At 43.9% G+C, this 22,330-nt stretch overlaps 1 protein-coding gene across 7 annotated transcripts in view; it reads right to left on the reverse strand.

The window, feature by feature from the left end:
- Window positions 1-9,043: 9,043 nt before the first annotated feature.
- Window positions 9,044-22,330, reverse strand: part of RASSF7 (Ras association domain family member 7) — a 77,984-nt gene continuing 64,697 nt past the window's right edge. For 3 of the 7 annotated variants that reach the window (XM_028735473.2, XM_028735482.2, XM_028735465.2), the window contains 4 exons: window positions 20,172-21,079; window positions 17,025-17,193; window positions 14,579-14,686; window positions 9,044-12,066 (listed from right to left, as the gene is read on the reverse strand). In XM_028735473.2, the coding sequence (XP_028591306.2) occupies window positions 12,035-12,066; window positions 14,579-14,686; window positions 17,025-17,193; window positions 20,172-21,079 (1,217 nt within the window). In that variant the 3' untranslated portion in view covers window positions 9,044-12,034. Of the gene's footprint in view, window positions 14,687-17,004; window positions 17,194-20,171; window positions 21,080-22,330 lie in introns of all 7 variants that reach the window. The other 4 variants (XM_028735499.2, XM_077931873.1, XM_028735490.2 and 1 more) reach the window with 4 other exon arrangements.

A 22,330-nucleotide genomic window follows, 5' to 3' on the forward strand; every position in this document is an offset into this window, starting at 1 on the left:
CCACATTGCTGGGCATGGACTTAATTGACCACTGTGAAGCAAGTATGGTGACGGGGAGAGGACCCACGAGAGGTGTCCTTCCTGCACCAGTTGCAGTTGCCAACCCAGTTTCCTTTACGCAAGGGTTCATCTTCTACAATGCTGTAGCAGCCTTTGTACTTCCTGCTCACAAGATTTGGGAAGTTAAAACTTGTTAGAATGGGCTATGTAGCTCACAGTTCTTTGTCAAGATATATCCATCCACCATCCAAGCATGTCATCTTTTTGTCCAGACATCATGTATCCCAGAGGATGTATTTAGATGCCAGCTAGCTGTATGCGTGATTATTTCCAGGTATGGCTGGTCAAATAGGATCAAAATGTCTCACAGGGAAGACTCGCACATGGAATTTGCACAAGATATAAATTCAGCAATGACTGCATATATAAATAGTTATTCGTTAAATAACTATGAGGTTGAATTCTCAAATATGAAGGAAGCAGAACTATCTCAAACTGGAAAATGTGGGCGTTAAAACTTGTGAGGAAAATAATGTGTTAAAAAATGGGAATGATTTTCCAGAGCATAATCCATTTGAGTCCTAACAGGAAAAGGCTTTGTCATAGTTATGTGGTTGTAAATATCTATTTTACCATTGAGTTTCCAGGATGAAGAAAAGTATTAATCTGATGTTGCTTAGTAGTGTCTTCACAAATCTAGGGCAGGATTTTGGGGGAATTGTGTTGCTTCAGTGCTGAGTTCCAAACAGGCGGACAGTTGCTTTGCCTGAACAGATTTCCATACTAGGAGGCAAGTGGCAAGCCCCATCCCTCTTAGGAACTGTGTGACAGAAGTAGAAAGCTTGAAGCCTAATCGTTCTGTAGCACTAGGCCTTTCTCGTTTTTGCCTGAGCATTCATCCCAATACTTGGCCCAGTGTAGAAAGATGGCGGGGGCGAGGCAAGTTTACCAATAACGTTCGCTAATAACAATGACTTGTAGGGGCTCTTGTGGAGTCTTGTCTCCTTTTCCTTGTGATCAGTAGCACTGAACAGCCAAGGGCATTCTGCTCATGTCTAACCCAAAGCACCCTAGCTCTTAGCCTCAGTCAATTAAATCCTCTGCCTTACCAGGCTTTGAAATTTTAATCTGCGATTTGCAAGTTGCTTAAACAAGAATGGCTTGGAGCTGCTGGTCCTCTGACCCGTTAATTAGACTCCGGCTTCCACTGAAGTCACTAATTTTGACCAAGAGGCGAAGTGGAGAGGAGAGGCCTGTATTATGGGAGGTTCTGAACACCCGTAGAACTTTTTCAAATGTTGTCAATGGCTTGTTCCATTGGGGTTTCTGGAATCAACAATGGATGGAAACTAAGGATGAGTGCATCATGGACTGCAAGTAAAGTGTTGCTGGGATAAGCAGAGTTGCGCTGGAGCACCTCGACTTCGGCTGCTGGGGCCGATGCCCACATGGAGAAGCGCAGTTGGGCTTGCTGCCACAGAATACCTCAGGAAGGAGCCAGCTGAGGCACTCAGGGCTCAGAATCTTGCTCAAGCCCTTCCTCCTCACGATCTCCTCTTCATTTTCCACACCATGCTTAAGTAATAGTTTGTTGTACGGTGGCCAGCAATTCCTTCCCGCTGCTCTGTAGTGGTTGGGGGGGGGGGGCGGGACCAGAAGCATCTCCCGTGTAGTGAGGAGGCTTCTCCTGTCAGGCATAAAACTTTAATCAGAAACAATCAGCAGCCTTGAAATGGGAACAGCAAGCTGCAGAAGTCAAATCATCAATAAAATATTAAATGGCAGAAATGTATTATTGACGCCACCTCTGCGCAAAGCTCACCCCCCCCCCTTTTAAAAACCACACCCAAAGGAGGAATGTAGAACATGGAGATGGTCTGCCTTTTTTGTCATAGATGCGCAGATGCTTTTAAATGAGAGCATATGCCCAGCGTTCATTGGCTTTCAGGGATAATAACCATCCATCTAGCCTGCTACTGGTGTGATGAAGTGAGAGCAAGAGATTTGCGAGGCCCACCAGCTAAGGGAAGCTCTTTAACTTGACTGGTGGCATGTCACAAGAAGCACAGCTTCCTCTTTACATAAATAGCAGAGCAGAATGGCTTCAAGATGCTTGGGGCTGAAGTGTTTCTTTCCCCCCCTCTCTCTCTGCCTCTGCCTCTCTGCTAAGTGAAAGTATCTTGTTTAAAGGTGATGCTGGGCAGAAACAAAGCGATATTCTACATTCTGTAGAGCAGTCTTCCCCAACCAAACTGTAGTCTGAAAGAGCGAGAGGAGAGGGCTGCTGTAGAGAATTTTGGGAGTAGGGTATTTGTGGAGGTCTTTCATGTTCCTCACCGAGAGGCTGGCCTACCACTAACATTCACAAGGTAAGACGGCAGTAATGGTATCCTGGGCAAAAAAGCCCCATCTCCCTGTTGAGTGGGGTAGTGCGGTGGCCATTTTGGAGCCCTTGGAGTGGGTTTTTTCTGGACTTTTGGCTCACTGATGTCTTCTCTGGGCTCTGAGGAGGGTCTCCTCGTGAGGCGCAAAGACTTTTCATCTCCCTCCCGCCATTCCAGGTTAGAATTTATTTATTTATTTCCCAGCACAACTGGCAGAGACGCCTGTGCCTGTGCTGTTTCTCATGCCAGAACAGAGGTATTCAAAGGTTTTTTTTATCCTTCTTACCATTGTTTATGTGAACATATGCGTCTCTATCTTCCCCCAAACATCATGTGCAGGTGTTTCCCTGAGAAACTAAATTCCAAGTCCACCCAGAAAACTAAATATAAATCATCTACACGCATATTCAACACTCATTTTAAGTTGCGGCAAGCCTTTAAGTCATCACAGGATGAAGGCTGCCTACATTTCTAAAGAAATCTGTGTCCCATCTGACCCAAAACGGCAAATAAAAATGGTTTGTAGCAGAGTTAGCTGTTTGCAAACCAAATCCAATTAGCTGGCCTTTGGCACCATTAAAGATGTCGGTTTGAGGATGTGTTGCAGAATGTTCTTGTTTGTACAATGCCTCTAAAAGATAAAACAGTTTTAAAATAAATGCCAGTTTTAGACTTAGTAAAGCTTTTGCATGCATAAAATTAAAAGTCATAAAATATTCACTGTCAATTGATTAGTTGTGATGAGGGGGTGGAAATAGGTGATTACCTTCAACAAATTTGTGTTAGGTATAGGAATGCAGGTTTTTGAGCAGCACAGAATTCATTAGCAGAGAACTAAGGTCTGTCAGTGACCTTATTTCAGGAGGGAGATTCTCTTTAGAGTCTTATGTGGGCTTACAGGGAAAAAGTTAATACCATTCGCAGGAGACCTGAATCAGATCAGGACTATGGTACTGGGGGATCGGAATCCTTTGCAGTGCAGACCCCTACAACTGAACTCCTCAGATGCTGTGTTAGTAGCCTATTGACTTCACAAAGCGTACAGGGAAAGGGAGAAAACAATCTCTTTCATGGAGCCAAAACAGACACATCTTGCATTCTGCTTGGCCCAGGTTCTATTTTTTTTTTTTTTTTTTTTGTACCAAATGTCATCATAAGGCACCAGCAGCCATTATTCTGTGGATTTTATTAGCATATTAAACTCAACTGGCTTTGCAGCTATTCAGCTATGTTTTATAGCTAACCCACAAAATCTCCTAGACAGCAGCAAGAGTAAAATACTAAGTAGATGGCAGTAGTGTAAACACCACTTTCAGACTTCCCTGACTGAGTGAATTTCAGAAAGGCAAAATAGTAGCTATAATATCCTGAAGGGTTCATTAACAGATCCTGTCCCATAGCACAGATTTGAAGTTGATTTTACTTTACTCTACTTTAAAGTAGAGACATCACCTTGCCAACAAAGGTCCATATAGTAAAAGCTATGGTTTTCCCAGTAGTGATGTATGGAAGTGAGAGCTGGACCATAAAGAAGGCTGATCGTCGAAGAATTGATGCTTTTGAATTATGGTGCTGGAGGAGACTCTTGAGAGTCCCATGGACTGCAAGAAGATCAAACGTATCCATTCTTCAGGAAATCAGCCCTGAGTGCTCACTGGAAGGACAGATCCTGAAGCTGAGACTCCAATACTTTGGCCACCTCATGAGAAGAGAAGACTCCCTGGAAAAGACCCTGATGTTGGGAAAGATGGAGGGCACAAGGAGAAGGGGATGACAGAGGACGAGATGGTTGGTCAGTGTCTTCGAAGCTACCAGCATGAGTTTGACCAAACTGCGGGAGGCAGTGGAAGACAGAAGTGCCTGGCGTGCTCTGGTCCATGGGGTCACGAAGAGTCGGACACGACTAAACGACTAAACAACAACAACACTCACCCTCCAGGCAGGTAATGGCTGTTGTGCTGCTGCCACAACAGGTTAGCAGAATCCATTTTGTCAGAAATCATTAACACTGCAGCCAGTGCTTTTTCTGGGGATACTCAAGGATATGCAGTACTAGCACCTCCCCTCCCCCATGTTGAAAGTGTGGCACTTACTATAACAGCTTCATGGTGCATACAGGGACATATTTTTTTCTAAACAAAAAAATCACTGACTGCAGCCATCTCAAAATGCACACAATGAAGGAAAATTAGACATTGATTTGATGTTTTCTGGGAATTTCCATATTACTGGGGATAAAGCCTTCAAAAGTTAAAATAAATGTCATGGGGGACAAAACACATGGCATATAATGTGGACTCTGTCCTTGGTGGCTTACGAATACATATGAGCAGAAGCCCGTGATGTGTGCTGTTAACCATCAATACTTTCTGTGACATTCTTTACAAAGAGTTATTGAGCTTTGTTTCCCACTGCAACAGCAATGGAGCTGTAGGAGGGTACGTGTAAAACAAGACGGTTTTATTTCTAGAACAGTTTGATGGGCTGGATCGATAGTCAGGAATTGCAAGCATCTTAACTGTCTTGTGTGCAAAAGCCAAACAATGCCATCAGAAGCTGACTTGATATCGTTGGTGGAGTGGCTCTGTGGCACTGTTCTTAAAGCATTTTATCCATTTGATGTGCTTACAAAGGAGATTATTTTGTGGCCCTATTTTGAACTGGAAAACCAGTGTAAAGCACAAAGGGATGATCCAATACATTGCAGGACACTGTGGAATTTGAATGGCTTATATTTGCCTCAAAACAATCCAGGGTGGAGGGGCTATGCAGACAGGAGCATGCTCAATTTGCAGTAGTTCGTACTGAGTTGTATGGTTTCAGCTGGGAGACTTTGAAGTTTTTCTCTTGCTCCTGGCACTACTACCAGGTATGCTTACCAGGACACATACTTCCTCTGACCCCATTTGGTATGATACTTACGCTGTTCATTAGAGACCATACTGTTTTCAAGTGGACATGCTAGGATTTGAGTATGGGACAAAGCTTGTTCTCTGCTACTGAGCCATGGCCCCTTCTGTTTCAAGATCTTTGTTTTTTCCACTGCATCTTGGTAAAAGTTGGATCTAGTAGAATTAAAATGGATCCTGCTTAATTTACATTTTGGTCTTCAAAAAATTGCAATCTAGAGCCATTTCAGTCAGGGTCAGGCCCAGTTTTGACACAGAACCTGCTTTGGTCGCCTGGTATGGTGACTTCTGTTGGGAGAGAGAGGGGTAATGTGTCCCTGTTAATTCTCTTTGACCTCTCAGCAGCTTTCCATACCATCAGCCATGGTATCCTTCTGGAAGAGCTGTCCAAATTAGGGTTTGGTGGCACTGGTTTGTGGTGGTTCCAGTCCTACTTGAATGGTTGTTTCCAGAGGGTGGTGCTTGGTGAATGCTCTTTGGCCCCATTGAACCATCAATGTGGGGTTCCTCAGAGTTCATTTTTATCCTCCATCTACATAGAACTGCTGAGTGGGGTTATCCAGAGTTTTGGAGTATGCTGCCAGCAATATGTGATGACACACAGCTTTGCTTATCCTTTACATCTGCGGGTGTGGCAGTGGATATGCTGGACCACTGTGGTGCATCTGGGTTAGATTACTGTAATGGGTTATATGTGGGGCTGCCTCTGAAGATGGTTTGGAAACTTCAGTTACTGCAGAATAAGGCGGCCAGCAAGATAGTTTGAGCATATTACAGTGATCCTGGCCCAACTGCACTGGCTATTAGTTTCCATGCCCAATTCTAAGTATAGGTTTTGACCTATAAAGTATTAAATGGCTCAGGACCGCTATACCTGAAGGACCGCCTCTCCCCATATAAACTGTCCCAGACTCTGCATTCATCATGCCCTTCTTTGTATGCCTCCTCCACAAGGCCCTTCTTTGTATGTCTGGAGGGTGGCAATACAAGAATGGGCCTTTTCTGTGGTGGTTCCCCATATGTGGAATGCTCTGCCCAGAGAGGCTCACCTGATGCCATGTGAAGAGTGGGCTCCACTAGTGGCACTGGCATGTAGAAACAAATATTTGTGAAAATAAAAGAATTATTTGAGCAGCTGTTTAACACAGCACCATGAAATCCACCCAGACTCTCCTCCCACTGGGTTTCTGGACCTGCTATTTAGTGCCTTTTTTTTTTTTTTTTTTTGGCTTTTCTTCAATTCCTTTCAAATTATTTTACTGAAGGAAGTACATACAGGGTCTCCCCCCCCCCCCCAAGTAACCAAGTGAGTGCCTCCAGGTTGACAATAATGGAGTCCAAATAGGGCCCTCAAAAACAAAAGAGCAAGCTCCAGTAACCCAAAATGTGCCGAAGTACAAAAGGTGGCTCTATGATGCAAAACCTCCCAAATGCAGCCCATTGGAACCAAGGAACCACAAAGTGTTTCTGAAAAATTAAAACTGAGTGCAGTGTGTTAATTTGTTTGCTCGTGCCCCTAACAGCAGAAAGGGTGGAGCAGTCCTCCCCACCAGAGAAGAATGGCAAATTAAACCGTTGGACTATGCTGAAATGGCAAGACTGATCGGGAAGCCCAGGAACCAAAAAGACCAAAACTTTAACAAAGAATGGGAAAAAAATATAATTTATCTTGGAGACCGTTGTAAGCAGATGGAAACATTAGCAGGATTGCAATAACACTTTCAATGTAGCAAGTACTATGGAGATAATGGAGTTATATAAAATATGGACTGTTGAAAAATATGCAGTTGAAAAGGTTAATAATAGGACCCATGGAGGGGAAAGTGGGAAGTCCAGTGATTCTGAGGAATTTCCAAATGTGGGTGTGTATGGTTGTATTGTTATAATTTTATATTTGTAAAACCAAATAAAAATTATTTTTTAAAAAAAAGGGTGGAGCAGTCCTATTGAAGGGCAAGGATCTAATGCACCATTTTGTTGCATTTCCCACTTGTGTGTCTTCTTGCCAACATACCACTCCAACAGTGAGGCTACTTCATACATTTCTTTTGATGGGATTTAGCACCATTGTCACTAGATGATGTCTACCATTTCTTCACTGCTTGGAATGCAAGCCTCATTTATTGGTTGGCTGGAAAGGGCCCCCAAGAGACCACCTTTCTATTGTCATCTGTCCATCAGTCCTGGATTGCTGGAGCCATAGTAGCAGATGGAGTTCCAGTGTTGACTGACAGAGTTGGGGAGAGGATAGAATTAGGAAAGAAAAAGATGCTTAAATTTAACCATTAACGATGGCGAAGTCCTTTTGCAGAAACAGACCAAGTTGATTAGATTACTTTTGAAAAAGGAGCCTGCAGAGATTATTAGCTTTGCTGGGGGGGGGGGGGGGGAGAGGCACGTAATGTGCTCTGCAGGAGGAGCCCACAGGACAACAGGGAGGTTGTTTAGTGGGAATGCAGTTAAACACAGCATCTGTATTTGAGCAGGGTGAACCAATGTTGATTTAAATGGCCTGCTGTCTCTTAGAACACAGAATGGTATCAGATAAGATCGCATTGCCTTCTCTGCACTGCAATACAGCTGATAGGACCTAATCTGAACCAGGGTTCTTGACAGTATAAGCCCGGAGGCGGAACTCTGAGACGGAAACATCTAAAGCAAGCAAGAGTACCTTTGAGAACGTACAGCCTGCATTTTCATCACTCTAGATCAGCGTTTCCCAATCTTGGGCCTCCAGCTGTTTTTGAACTACAACTCCCATCATCCCTAGCTAGCAAGACCAGTGGTCAGGGATGATGGGAATTGTAGTTCAAAAACAGCTGGAGGCCCAAGGTTGGGAAACACTGCTCTAGATCATGGGTAGGCAAACTAAGGCCCAGGGGCCGGATCCGGCCCAATCACCTTCTAAATCCAGCCTGCGGATGGTCCGGGAATCAGCGTGTTTTTACATGAGTAGAATGTGTCCTTTTATTTAAAATGCACCTCTGGGTTATTTGTGGGACATAGGAATTCGTTCACCCCCCAAAAAATAGTCCAGCCCCCCACAAGGTCTGAGGGACAGTGGACCAGACCCCTGCTGATAAATTTGCTGACCCCTTCTCTAGATAGCTACAACTATTCTACATATTCTTGAGCAGTAAGGTATTTTGGGGTAAAGGGGGCAACCTACATGGACTACTAAGCAAGCCAACAGCTGTGCCTACATTTCTGGCCAACATCCTTGTTTCTGCATACTGTAGAGGCATCTATGTGCTAGAGACACATCACCATCCTTGAGCTAGGAGGAGGTGAGGCTCTGGGAGTGACTGACCTGAAAAGTGCTACAGCTATGAGGTATGTAAAAGTAACCACAATGTGTTTTGTTTTTGCAATTCATCTAGATTTTAAATCTTGCTTCTCACCCCAATATCTTAACAGGCACCCCAATTTTATATATTTTTTAGACTGGGGAAGGTAAGCCACCCCAACAAGATGAAAGTGTTCTACTTCCGTTCTTTTCTAACCCACCTGCAATTGTGTTAATGGATGCCACGTGGTAGTGTGATCACCACTCGTGCCAAGAGGAATTGTTGGACGCAGGCCATTCTGCAAGCGGCAGTGCTGCACTGATATTTTACTCCTCCATTGCATTTCCAGCTCAGCTATAATGTAATGTGCGGATGGGCTTGTTGTGACATTCAGGTGGAGTCATCGCCCAGGAACAAGGCTGGAGAACTCTCTTTGGAACGCAAAGACACACTTTAGAGCAAATTATTTTCAGGAATTTTATTACAATTTAAAACCAGACAATGCCAGTGCATGGGATATACATTCATACAAGGATTTTTTTTCCTAATCAGAAAACAAGTCATATTTCTTATATAATACACAAAAGACATTTTAAAACAAGATCAGGGCTCCCAGAGCCATTCACAGCCTCCCACTCAAACATCCATTCAACCCTCCCATGCCAATTTGCCTCTCTTGGTTTCACAGTGAGAATGCACATCAGCTTTGGACATTATAAATACATAAAAGATGCACCTTAACTGGCCAAATAAAGAGTTCAACAAGTAATGCTACCAATAATTGTTATTTCATTCCCTCCATCATACACGGCTGTTAAAAAGCAGCTTCCATCACACATTTTGAAAATTGGAGTTAAAAGTTTATCCTTTTTTTATTTGAAGACCAAATTAATGTATGTTAAATAGACTCAAACTTATACAAATGAAAGGGGTTCTATCTGGTTTCATCAATGCAACAGTCTAGGATGTTTGGTGCTACTGTCCTAGAAAATGTGGAATGTGTTTGGAAGCAAGTTGGGTTTGCAACATAAAAGTGTTAGTAAAAATTCATTACTGGTTCCACTCAGACCTGGTAAAAAAAATGAGCAAGAGCTCTCTTTTTAAAATGTAAGCACCAAAACAACAAGGGTTTAAAAAATGTTGAAATTATTTTCCAACTAGTTTGTAAGAAGATATTGGCTGCACCTTTTACCACTGAACTAAGGAATGTCTCAGCATTTTTTGTTCTTAATTTTGAACTTATGCAGGACAGAAGCTTTATGGGTGCAGTTTAAGTTGCAAATGGAGAAATGATAGCATTCCATCCATGTCCAAGTAGTTAAGAAGATAGTAAAACAGAAGACTACATTATATTGGGAATTGTTCTATCAGACATAATAACTGGTACTTCTGAGGTCCCACCTAGTAGGCTTCTTCCACATAACTTTACATGCTTCGGCTGATTATTTGCAGTAGTATATGATCAGCCTCATAAAGGGAAGGTGTTCAACAGAGAAGTTCTGAAGCTATCCTTTCTTTTCTTAGGCTTCTGAATAACCAGCATCAACATGATGTGAAAATGCCACTTCATGTATGAAGCTTCTCCAGGGATGTATTGGGGGCAGGGGGGGGGGCAGCATTCTAACTTTAGTCTCCCATTTTTATTTTTAAAGAAGGCTTAGATAAAGAGAGTGTTAAAAAAAAGCAGTTAAATTACAGCAACATACTGCATGCCCATATTGAAGTTAATGTTGAACGGCACATTCAGCTTCACAGTCTACTCTGATCACCCAACCAAGTCATATTAACAAACAATGCAAGAAGCTACTAACTAAGAGTGTGGGAGATGCAGGTGGGAAGAATCTTTCCCCTTTCAGCAACCAGAATGCCAATTTTTACATTGGCAATCTGACACACACACATGCAAGCATGCATATATATACATGCTCCCCTACACTCTCACCCTCTCTCTCTCTCTCTCTCTCTCACACACACACACACAGTTTTCTACTTTCCCCAGATTAAGCTCAACAGCATGTCCTGTGTAATGTAACTTGAAAGGAAATTCCTGTTGTGAATTGTAAGGGAAAGATAAACTCATTACTGCCACTACTGCTTTGCGTTTCCCTCCTCCCTGCCCCCACCCGCAAAATCCTTGAACAGGGACTCCACACCCATCTGATAAGGCCCACAACAAGCAGAGGCCAATGTACAGGAGATGTGGGGCACTGGCATAAATCTGAAAAGGGGTATAGACCTAGGGTTCTCATTTTTTAATTTATAGCAGATGCCTTGAGCATCTTAAGCCACACTGAATCGAACCTTGAGTTTACAATGTGTGTTCTCTCCGAACGACGTAGAGGCTTTTGCCAAAGCAGAGGCCACTACAGGTGAGTCATTTGAAGAGCAGCATTGGGCTGATCTCATATGCAACACAAAACAACCAGCCTTTCAGAAGCTACTTTGCAAAGGAGAAATATCAAGATACACAAACCCAGGAATTGGCCACTCAACAACAGAGGAGAACTCTCTTAGTTTGCAGTCCCCACTGGAGTAATTTCACAGTTATCAACAATTGGAAAAAGTCTGGGAAAACCCGCTTGGAAAAGTTTAGTTTTGCCATATGGGCCTTGGAACAGTTTAGAACAGAGTACTACTATACATTCCTTCACCAAACTATGCAGAGAAATATACCTGGACAGGATGAAGAGAGCCGATTCTCTTTGTGTAATAGTGGATGGTGCAATACTTGGCACGAGGCACAAATGGCAAGATACTGCTAGCACCAGAATCCCATTTTACCAGATCTGAAATGTCCTTAGTATGAAAGGGACCTGTTGATGGCCACAAATTCTGTCTCAGGGCAACATTTCTTCATCTTTATGTGTTCACCAAGAATAGAACAGTTTGTTTATCCCATTCCAACTTAAAAAAGAAAGCAAGATGTGCATCTTCACAAAATACCAAACATACAAGGTAAAAACTGCTATCATGCACACGTGGCAGCACTATAGTGCGTTGGTTCAGTCCAGTAAAGACGCCTGGCTGATAAAATACCCTTTCACTGTATGGTAGTAGCTTGCGGTATAACCTTCTGAATGGACACAGAGGATTCATGCGTATACACTCTGGATAGTTTTGTCTCCAGCAGGTTTCACACCCTTCCAGGGCAGCTGCCATTTAGTCCTCTTGTGTGATGAAGTTTTGAAATAGAAAGGTTATATAAATTTTCAGAGAAGCCACAAACAGCATCTTCATTTTAAATGATAACAAACAGGGTAGTAGTGATAAAAAATACAACCGGTCTGTTTCTTCCAATGCGTTAAGTTCTTTTTTTAAAAAGTCTGTAAAAATATTTTGCACAACCTTCTATATCCATCCATTTATGATAAAAAGTCAAATACATACATGAAATAGGGTTTTATTTCTATACAGTTATACTCGCAAGGCAATCAGTCCTCCTTGGCTGGCCTTTTTACCTCCAGATGCTCTGCTTTGCTGACATGACTGCAAGACATATAAAAATAAATGAAGTGACCCCATTATGATGGCTTAGTGTTTGATAAACCAGAATATGAAGACAGAGAGGAAGGCAGGGGTGGGGAGGGAGGAAATGCTATTCCATGCAATTGCAGATTCAAACAAAAATAGCGACAGATTCTTCATGAAAGTGTGATCAAACTGAAATGATCACACGAGAAAATTTCAGAGGTGTACCTTACTGTAGTAGTATCACAAAATGGGAAAGCCCACCTAATCTGTACCACAAGCACAGAAAATTAGTTCAAGTCAACAGAGAATTTCATGATCATTTGCTCCTATATTCAAAGCAAAGTATCAGCATTCTCAGAAGCCATTCTCACCATTAAAATATGCAGAACTCTCCAAGAACAGAATACCAGCTTGAGAAAACCAACTCTGATTTAATGTAGCACAGCCAAGAAAATAGATAGAAAGGCTGCTGTGATGCTATAACTGTAAAGGATTCCTAGCTCTTTGTTGTGATAAGACTAAGATTCCATAGCCATCAAAAATAGTTATGGGGGTGGGAGGGAACTGCAAGCTATAATCAAGATAATTTAAAGCCCCAAATACTGCACCTAGATCGCTTCTGAAATATCTTGAGGATCCAGCTTTTAATTTTAACCCTCTCTATAGACTCAGTCAAGAAGGTTGCCCACAAAGTGAAGGTTGCTGGGATGAGGACCACCACCACACTCTAGTGGAACATTCCACAGGAATCATTTTTAAAAACAGAACCCACTCAAACAAATGGGACCTGCCCAGGACAAGTTAACAGGAGATAAATCTATTTGCATAGATAAAAACGTTCAAAACTGGATATTGGGCCCATCATCATTGGCCAATTAGATCACCAAACTATTATTCCATGGATTGGGTCCTAATTCCCACAAAGTGATATCTTCACCAGCATCACCATTCGAGGGTTTAAAAACTGGTCTGGAAAGACAACGTGGACATACTGCATTACTTGCCTTGCTGTGTCTCAAAGTTGCTTTGACTAAGGTCCATAGGGACAACACGTGGAATGCACTGATTGCATTATAAAACACTAAATGTTTTGTCGTCTGTCTGTCTGTCTGTCTGTCTCTCATGACACCACTTTGCAGGATGTGAGTGGGAACCTTATACTTTGTGCTGGTTTTCAGCCAGGCTGTCTAAAATTACCATTTGTTTCCTTCAGAGCTAAAATAGTTCTTGGCATCCACCTGTCTTGAGAGACAATGGAGTGCACCTCTGGGGGGTGAAGTCAAACCACTGCAATAGCAGCACCAAAGTGACCTCCCTAGGGCACAAGTCTGGGCAGTGTGCATGAAGATCCTGGGCTGGGGTCTGTGGGGCATTAGGGGAGGGGTAGCTTCAGTGGGGGACACATCATGCTCCTTCCAGGGTAATTTGTTCACCTTTGGTTCCCAACCTGTACTCATGTGCTCACCTGTGGCTCCTAGAAGCTGTCAACATGCAACAACAGCCATAACCCAGGAAATGGTTTCAACTGACCAGCTAAACCAGGAAGCTAAAATTGTGTCTTTTTAAAACAAGGAATGGGAACTTCTGGTCCTGACATCATATGCGGGGAACTCGATCGCACAGCCGATCCATGCAGAATGCAGGGTAGAACTTACTGCTGGACAGCAAGTACAGACTAGCATTTTAAAATTGTACAGACCAGTTCTGGTGCACTTTGAAGCAAGATATTTCATATCCTCAGCATACGGGATTAAAATTTACATTTGTCAAATGAAACTAACAATGGTGGATGAAGAAAGGGCTGCAATTAATTCATCAGGGATAGACAGCCACAAATTCTGTAAGAGTGTATAAAAGAGAAAAGATCCCCTTGCCATCAACTCTTTAGGAATCTAAGCTGCTAACTAAAACATGAGACATTAAAGGAATCTGGCAGAGTGACCTTGGGTGAAGGACAAGCAAATTGCATATGCAGGGCTTTGTCTTTGCTAGTGAAGTTTTAAATAGGCTTGAACTAGCAAACATCCTCAGCTGAGTAAGCAATACTGCACTGTGTAGCTAAAGCAACTGCTCCGAGACAAAATGCCATCCTGCAAGCGATCAGACTGTTACTGGTGAGTGTCTATTGATCTCTCCGCCACTGCACAGTGGAGCAGTCTTGGCCCGAGCCTATTATGTCATACAGCAGGCATAACTTCCTGTTATTCTCTGCTTACTCCCACCCTCAGCTTCTCTTCCCTTCTCTTTGGTTACTGCTGGCCCCAACATGCTACAGTTTACGGGTACCCCCTGCAAAACAACCAAGCCACTAGCTGCTGATTCAGGGAGCGGGGAGAGAGGAGGAGGAGGAGCACAGAAGGCAGGAGAGAAAAACTGAGGAGTAGAAGAAGAGTTTGTAGAAACAGCCACCTCCTTGCAGATGAAAGCTGCCCCCCCCCCCATAGCAAGATTAGGACGTCTGGAGGACTGCTTGACAAGACCAGGTTTTCAGCACACAAGAGGCTTAGGGCAGTTCAAACATACACACCCTCAGGGTTCAAGCTGGACACCAGGGGGTTCTGAAGGTTTCGTGGATTGCCGAGGAACTGCTTGGCTGTGGCTCGGGGAGGTGAATCTGCGCTGGGCTCAAGTAGATCTAGGGAAAATAATCATGGTGACAGTTCAGTTAACCAAAAGTATAACAAAATAGCCCTGAATTTTCAGGAGCAGCACTTCAATACATATTTCCTTAAGCTCCGCCTTTCTGGAGTCATACCTCCTTACATTCCTCGGGTTTCTGAACTTTGGGTATATATATGTAACTGAACTTTATGCAATGCACTGGAGTTACACCTTTGGTTTTCTTCTCCACGCCCCCCTGCCCCATTTGTAGCATAATCAGTACATTGTAAGTACACACATTGCTCCCAATTCCTTAACCAGAATTAAGAGGTCAGGAGATGGCCATGTGATTCACGTTCCCTCTCCTGTCCAGTACAAATAGGATGTTGAACCTGGTTTTGTATGGTAATGAATCTGAACATATGCAACTAAGCATTGCTTCCCTGTTTATCCCTCCCTCCCTTTCCTCTGTGATGAATTTCAGATTGCAAGCTGCTCAGGGCAGATACCTTCTCTCTTATGCTCTGTACAAACAAACAACAACAACCAATGTGTGCATAAACTCACGCTACAGCATTGCCATGGCCTGCTTCTACTGATTTGGCTGGCTGTGCAGGCATGGAAACACTGTTTGCCACACAACTAAACAACAGACTGTTGTCTCTCCCACCCCAACCCCCATTATGGTAAACTTTAAAGCTGCTTAATTGGTATGTGGCAATATGCTTTCTTCTGGCAAAGGATCTCAGACTTTTTAAGGCACCCTTCCCCCTCATCAGTGGTTCCCAACATGTGTCCTGTGCTGCCACTTCTGACCCACATTCGCAGTTGGTATCTCTGCTATTTCATCCCAATTCAGCTTTCTCCAGCTGGATAAATCACTGTATCGATTGTGGAGTACTAGTGGACCCAACTTCTGTGACCAGGCAGGCAGGAAGGCACCAGCATTTGCCATTGATTGATTTTGTGGAAGGCCACACCTTATGCCGACACCGCATCAGTGTGAAAAATCAGTAATAATTGTGTATTGGTGCAAAAAGAAAAAAACACACACACCCAAGCCTGTTCCATACATGCACGCTGTCAACTTCAAGATTTTTCTTGGAAACTAGAAAAATTTATACCTGAGGTGGTGCTGCATTGTGCAGGTTATGCCAAGACAGACCCAGGGAACTACACTGCTGCAATTGCTGCCCACATTCCACAGCAAGAGCTTCAGCCACAAAACAATGAGCTGTGTTCAGCTAAATCTTACTCGGAATAGACCCACTGAAATTAATGAACCTAAGTTGATAATATCTATTAGATTCAACGAGTCTGCCTTGAGGAGGGCAAGTGTTGAATATCACCCAGTTAGTTTCTCATTTAGGCTGGCCTATATGCAGTGGCTGCAAAGTGAAGGGAGGGCTAACATATCTTCAAAGACTAGGCTAGCTAGCTAAAATACCATAGGATGCTGGGCTTTTAGAATGCCAGATCTCAGTAGAACCCCTCTCTCTGCCCATGAAAGCTTACATCACAGTAAATCTGTAGTATTTAAGATGTCACAATACTCTGTGTTGTTTTCCCCCTGAAGCTGGGATAGGCAACTAGCAGAACAGACCTCTAGTCCAGACCATTTCCCGGAGGCTGCCCACCCAGATACTATGTTAAAGGAAATATTCTTGAATAAGTGGGAAGGGGACCACATTTCAGTTGCCACCATCACTGCTGTAGTTGTGGACCTTTATAGTGCTTAACTGCTTGATGCTACCTTACCAACACAAGGCAAATCCTATATAATGCTTTTAGACATCTACCCTGTTTAAGCTGTGTTGCACTTCTGGTAATATGTGGGAATCCAGAGTTTAACATGGAGCAAGTTCAACAATCAGAAATTGACTTTTTCCTTTCTTAAATAGTTGTGCTAAATGTTCCACTTAGAACTTCCAATTTTTCTTCACATTTCATTTTTAGGTATATTTTCAAAGGAAGCTGTACCTAGCACAGTGTTTGGATGCAAGATCCATACAGCAAAGTTCAAGCAGATGTCCAGTAAGCTATCCACCTTCTCCCCCCCCAACTGCTATTCCCTGCTACTGCAGTATAGATTTATGGAAAAGTTTGTATCTGCTGTCCATTTGTTTCTCCAGCCAGATAATTTTAAAGGGAGGCTTCAAAGAAAGCCACACCAATGCATTTCCATGGGCTGCTGATGTCACAGCATGTTTCCATGTTTGCTGATGTCACAACTAGAGGCCAGAAAACTGGGGATATTGCCATTCCCTACCAGCTTACATGAGAGGAAGCACAGTAGGAGGCCTTAACTCAAGTGAGGTCTCCTGCCTCCCCTCTCCCCCCAACTTTGCCCACCCTTTGAGTTGTGTTCCAACCTCCGGTTCTCTGGTGAGCCAGCAGCTCAGAGCTGGTTTCATCCAGCTGGGGTTCCGCTTCTGATCTGGGCTGTGGGGAAGTCACCATGGCTCCTGTCTGCTGGATGAACTGCTGCAAGTTACACTGCCTCAGCTCCTTATTTAGCTCCTCCAGCTCTTGGTTCTGGGCCTGCAAGATATAGGAGGAACAGGCAGAGTGAACTTATCTTCATCTGAGATATGAAGCTGCAGAAGAAAGGCTTCTGATCCCGCCCCAGCCTCCTCCAACTCGCTTCTCTCTGCTTCTTGACCATTCGCAGAAATCTACCAGAAACTACATGAGCTGACAGGAATAATAGGGTAGGTGGCCAGATATTCATTCCTAGATGCTTACACATTCCAAAAGCTTCTTTATCATGAAGTCAGTATCTGCTGGCAATCTGGTGGGGGTCTGTGTGGTGGGTGTTGGGGGTGCAACTGAAGATCTATCCATCAGTTCTAGACAACTTGCTAGCAAAGTATCTAACTCCATACAATCTCAAGCACACCCCTACCCCACTTTTGCATTGCTCAGGTGGCCCATTTTCCTCTTTGCTAACAGAATGACAATACAGTGGTGCCCCGCAAGACGAATGCCTCGCAAGATGAAAAACCCGCAAGACGAAAGGGTTTTCCGTCGCGGAGGCACTTCGCAAGACCAAGTTCCCTATGGGCTTGCTTCGCAAGACGAAAACGTCTTGCGAGTCTCGCCATTCCCCCCCCCACTTCCCCCCCCTTATTCAAAGCCGCTAAGCCGTTAATAGCCTTTTAACAGCTTAGCCGCTAAGCCGCTAAATCGCTAATAGCGCTAATCCGCTTAGCTGCTAATGGGGTTGCTTCACAAGACGAAAAAACCGCTAGACGAAGAGAATCGCAGAACGGATTCTTTTCGTCTTGCGAGGCACCACTGTATTTTCTTTTCCTTCTGAATGTGGCTGAAGATGGAGACTGAAACATGAGAGCAAGATAACCCATGTATTCTGACCGTGCTATAAAGACTGAGGATAGACTGTGAAAAGCACAGACCTGCAGACAAACAATCTATCTGATTCTCGTAATGACTCTTGTATGTTACGATAGTCTATTTATTTAGCTGTCAAGACAGTGAGCGTGCTGCTTAATTGCTCCCACTTCATTGTGCCCTGCCTGCAGCCAGGAGAAACAAACCCACGGATGTGCATGGGACTATTATTATTCTCACAGTTTGGAATTATTTTAATGGGTCCCCCACAAACCCATGCACAATCATGTCCTTATAATTAGAGTCTGACAGAGGCAAAAGAATGAAAGGGGAAAAAGTACAGTACAGTACAGTACACAGCATTTCCTCTACTTGGCCATAAGATGGCACCAAAGTCTAGTCAACAATTAAACAAGAACCAGGAGAAGACTCAGGACGATTACTGCTGCTTACTTTTGCTTAAAGCAAAGAACAGAAAAGAAGCAACAGCTGCCTGTGTTTTGAAGATGCACATAATTAACATGCTGCTATAACACCTTCAAACACAGATTTCTAATAGCTAAATTAAACTAGAAGCAAACACGAGGATACAGTACTTTGCTTTCCCCGGCAATGTTCCTGAGCAAAATCGCAGTTCTGAGCCTCCCTCCTCCAAAGGCAAATAATTCTGCTTGTGTTGCTGCTGCTGCTGCAACGGAAGTGACTAAGCTGGGTGAAACACACCTGATGTATTGGATGACATGCCTGCAGTGCAAGCAGGAAAAATCGGAGAAGTGATTCATGCAGGGATACAGCAGGCTGGCTCTGCTGTGGGTGGGTGCTTTGGGCTCACAGACGATTAATTTTTATTTCATTTTTATTTTTTTTGCCACACAGTAGTGTGCTTGGTGCACAGCTTGCATACCCTCTATCATTTCTCTAATAAGGATGTCCCACTCCATAATGATAAATTCTACTATTTATACCCCATACATCTCACTGGGTTGCCCCCAGCTGCTCTGGGTGGCTTCCAACATATATAAAAACAAAATAAAACATTAAACATTAAAAAAAAACCCTTCCCAATATGGGATTGCCTTCAGACAGCTCAGGGGTTGTATAACTCCATACCCTCCAACCTTTCTCCAATGAAAATAGGGAAGTCCTAAGGAAAAGCAGGACATTCCGGGATCAAATCAGAAACTGGGACGGCTTCTCTAAATCAGCGACGTCCCTAGAAAATAGGGACACTTGGAGGGTATGGAGTTTGGGGATTACTCTACAAATACAGTGGTAGCTGGTTTGATGTTGGCAAACAAGTAGCCTTTACCATTATTTAATGGTTTTATTTCTACATTTGTTCCAAAGCAATGTTCCCTTTACTGTAGGATGCTTTCAGGGTTAGATTACATGCAAATGACCATTTTGCACACTCAAAGTGTGCACACACACATGCCCACAAATATAATTCCTATGTAAACCAACACATCACAGTACTATGCCTGAAGGACTGCACACCTCATAATCAGGTTCAACTCATGTCTGGAAGAGTTGCAGCATAACTTTATTAGGCCCATTCTATCCATTCAGGCACAGAACAGCTTTAATTCCTTTGGGTTTGATGATCTTGCAAGATGCTAATCTCCCTGGTTCCATCCCAGCTAAACCACATAATAATCCTCATGGGAAGAGTCCTCAACTAAGTTCAACAGAAACAACCAAGAGCTTAGTGCCCCGTCTCAGAACATACAACATTGTGCAAGATCATTTCCATTTGGTTGATGTAACAGCTACACATTCTACTGCCACCTGCCAGGTTTATAGCTCAATAGATTCCAGAACTCACCTCATCTACTGCTAAACGCCTGGAAGGGTAGAATTCTAAGGAAGCCCAAGGCTGCAAAGGAGACCCCAACACAGTTTTCCTGTAGAATTTTGTCTTATGGGGATGTACTTTTTTTTTTTTTTTGCAACTAGACCTAGAATCCTAGTCTAACAGATATACTATTAGCTGCATCCTTATTCTGCGCCCAAGTAATTTAAATTGCAAAATAAGTAAAAATAATGTTCAATTGCATTCTGAAAAACATTTAGAGGCCTAAAAACATGGGTATGCAATCATGCATCATGGAAGGCAAGCACCCATCCAGGGATCCCCTCAGCAAAGAACATTATTGTGAAGTGCATACCTGAAGGCTTTGCTCTGCTTCCTCCAAGGCCTTCCCCACAGTTTCCAAGCTGCTCTCCAGGTGGGCACTCTGCTTGGCCTTAGCTTCCAGGTCCCTTTTCATTTTAGCTGCCATTTCCTCTAGTTCAGTAGGGCTCTGCCTCGGGGCTTCCTTTGCCCTCTTGGCCCTCTCGGAAATCTCCCACTGAATTTCTCTCTCCAAGGCCTCCGTTTTCACCATAAGCTCATGTATTTTTTGCGTGTACTCCTCCATGGTGGCCTGCAGGGTGTGGACTTTCTCCTGGCGCTCCCTTTCGCACTCCTTCTCTGAGCGCAGTTCACTCTGCCAAAACCCTTCCTCACCCAGCTCACTCTCGTTTTGCCGAATCAGCTGCTCCAGGTGCAGGATCTCGTCCTCCTGGCAGGAGCCTCTGTTGAATTCCCAGTGCCGGAGGTCCATTTCCAAGGCATCCCCCTGCATCTCCAGGGAGTAGAGATGCTCCTGTTGGTGCAGTATGGTCTTGAACAGCTCCTCTTTGGAAAGCAGGCCCCCACTAGCACCTTCCCTCCAGCCCACGCTGTCCTTCTTGTGTTGCTTCAGCTTGTTCTTGGCATGCAGGTCACTGGAGGCCATAGGGCCCAGGTTGAAGGTTAAGGATTTTTTGGGCTGCCTGGGCCTGGGCACTTCTGTGCCGACCGGCCTGGGTTTGATGGGCAGGCTAGCCCTGACAAACGTCCTCTCGGGTACCTGGGGAGCACTGTCTGAAGAAGGTCTCTCGGTGAGGCTGGGGCCTGTGCGCTGCAATATGAATTGCACGTCATTGGCGTACTGTCCGCACTTGGCCATGGACTCCACAGGGCATTCATGTGGGAGAAGCTGCCTCTCTTTCTCACGTAGTCTTTGGATGAGAACATAGCGACCTGTTTGACCTGAGAGGAGGGACAGGCGTAAGTGGGGAGCATTTTTTCACTACAGAAACACCAATAACCCTTCCTGCCCTGTTCCAACTGCATCACGCTCACATTCCACCCTAATATCCCTCTCACAAGTACAAGTCCATTACACCAGAAGGCTGGATGCTTTTGGGGTGGGTGGACGCTGATCATTTATGAAAACTGATAGATCTGTCAACAAATTAAACAATAGGCAGTCTTGCCAGTGACCCTCAGCCCACACAGCTCCCATTCCAAGTTGGGCCACATGTTTTTAGCTCAACATCTGACATGGAAATTCCATCCTTGAGAACTAGGTTTACCCTACTGCTCCATCAGAAAGCAGTTCTGGTTTAGAAGGTGGCTTGGACATTCACACCAATTTATCTTCTTATAACTCAAGGTTAGGCATGAACTTAATCATTTACACCTCAATGTTTACACCCACTAGGAGAGGAAATAGGAAGCATTCCAAATGCAGCAGTTCCACCTCCATTTGTACCCTGAGCTAGGATTTGAGCTTCATTTCCACACATGACAAGACAAGCTAGCAACATGCTTAAACCTCTTACTGAAATAGACTCCTTTGGGAGTGATGGGGAATATGTGCCTTTTGGGGAGTGTGGGCAGAATTCGGCTAAGTGGCCGAGCCTCACTTCTTCACTCTGGAGGGTTGGAGAAAACCCCAGAACAGTGGGAAGGGGGAACAGGTGCTATGTGAATGGACCCCTTTCCCCATTTCATAGCCCTTTTACCGCAACACTGAATCCCATACCTGTGTTGATCACCTTTCAAAAATCATGAAACAACCAGTTCCACAAGTCCTCCTCTTTGACCCTGTCAATAGGTCCCCAGACAAGGAAGCAATTAGCTTTCTCCTGGCAGCTGACAGGCTGATGACACCAGGTGGCTGGAAAACTTCTTCAGACTTTTCCTTGGACAATTGGTGCAGCCCAATTTAGTGCTTAGCGCTATCTGAGAAGTTAACCCATGCTGTCAGGTAGGCAAAGGGTCAGTCTCAACCAGAGGTGTTTTGACACTGTTTGGTTCCTACTCATAGCATTTATTAATCCGTTGAGGGAATGTAACCACCAAATTCTCAGAAGGGTTTTTGGAGAGATGCTTTATGTTGAGGAGCATCATATCTGTGGATTCTATCTAGTTGGAACTCCCTGACCATCCTTGCTCAGGGTATTTGCAAATAATTCAATGTGAGACCTTTAACTGTTTATTTGACTGTTAGCTTTG

Source organism: Podarcis muralis, chromosome 1, assembly GCF_964188315.1.
Source record: "Podarcis muralis chromosome 1, rPodMur119.hap1.1, whole genome shotgun sequence".
Lineage (NCBI taxonomy): Eukaryota > Metazoa > Chordata > Lepidosauria > Squamata > Lacertidae > Podarcis > Podarcis muralis.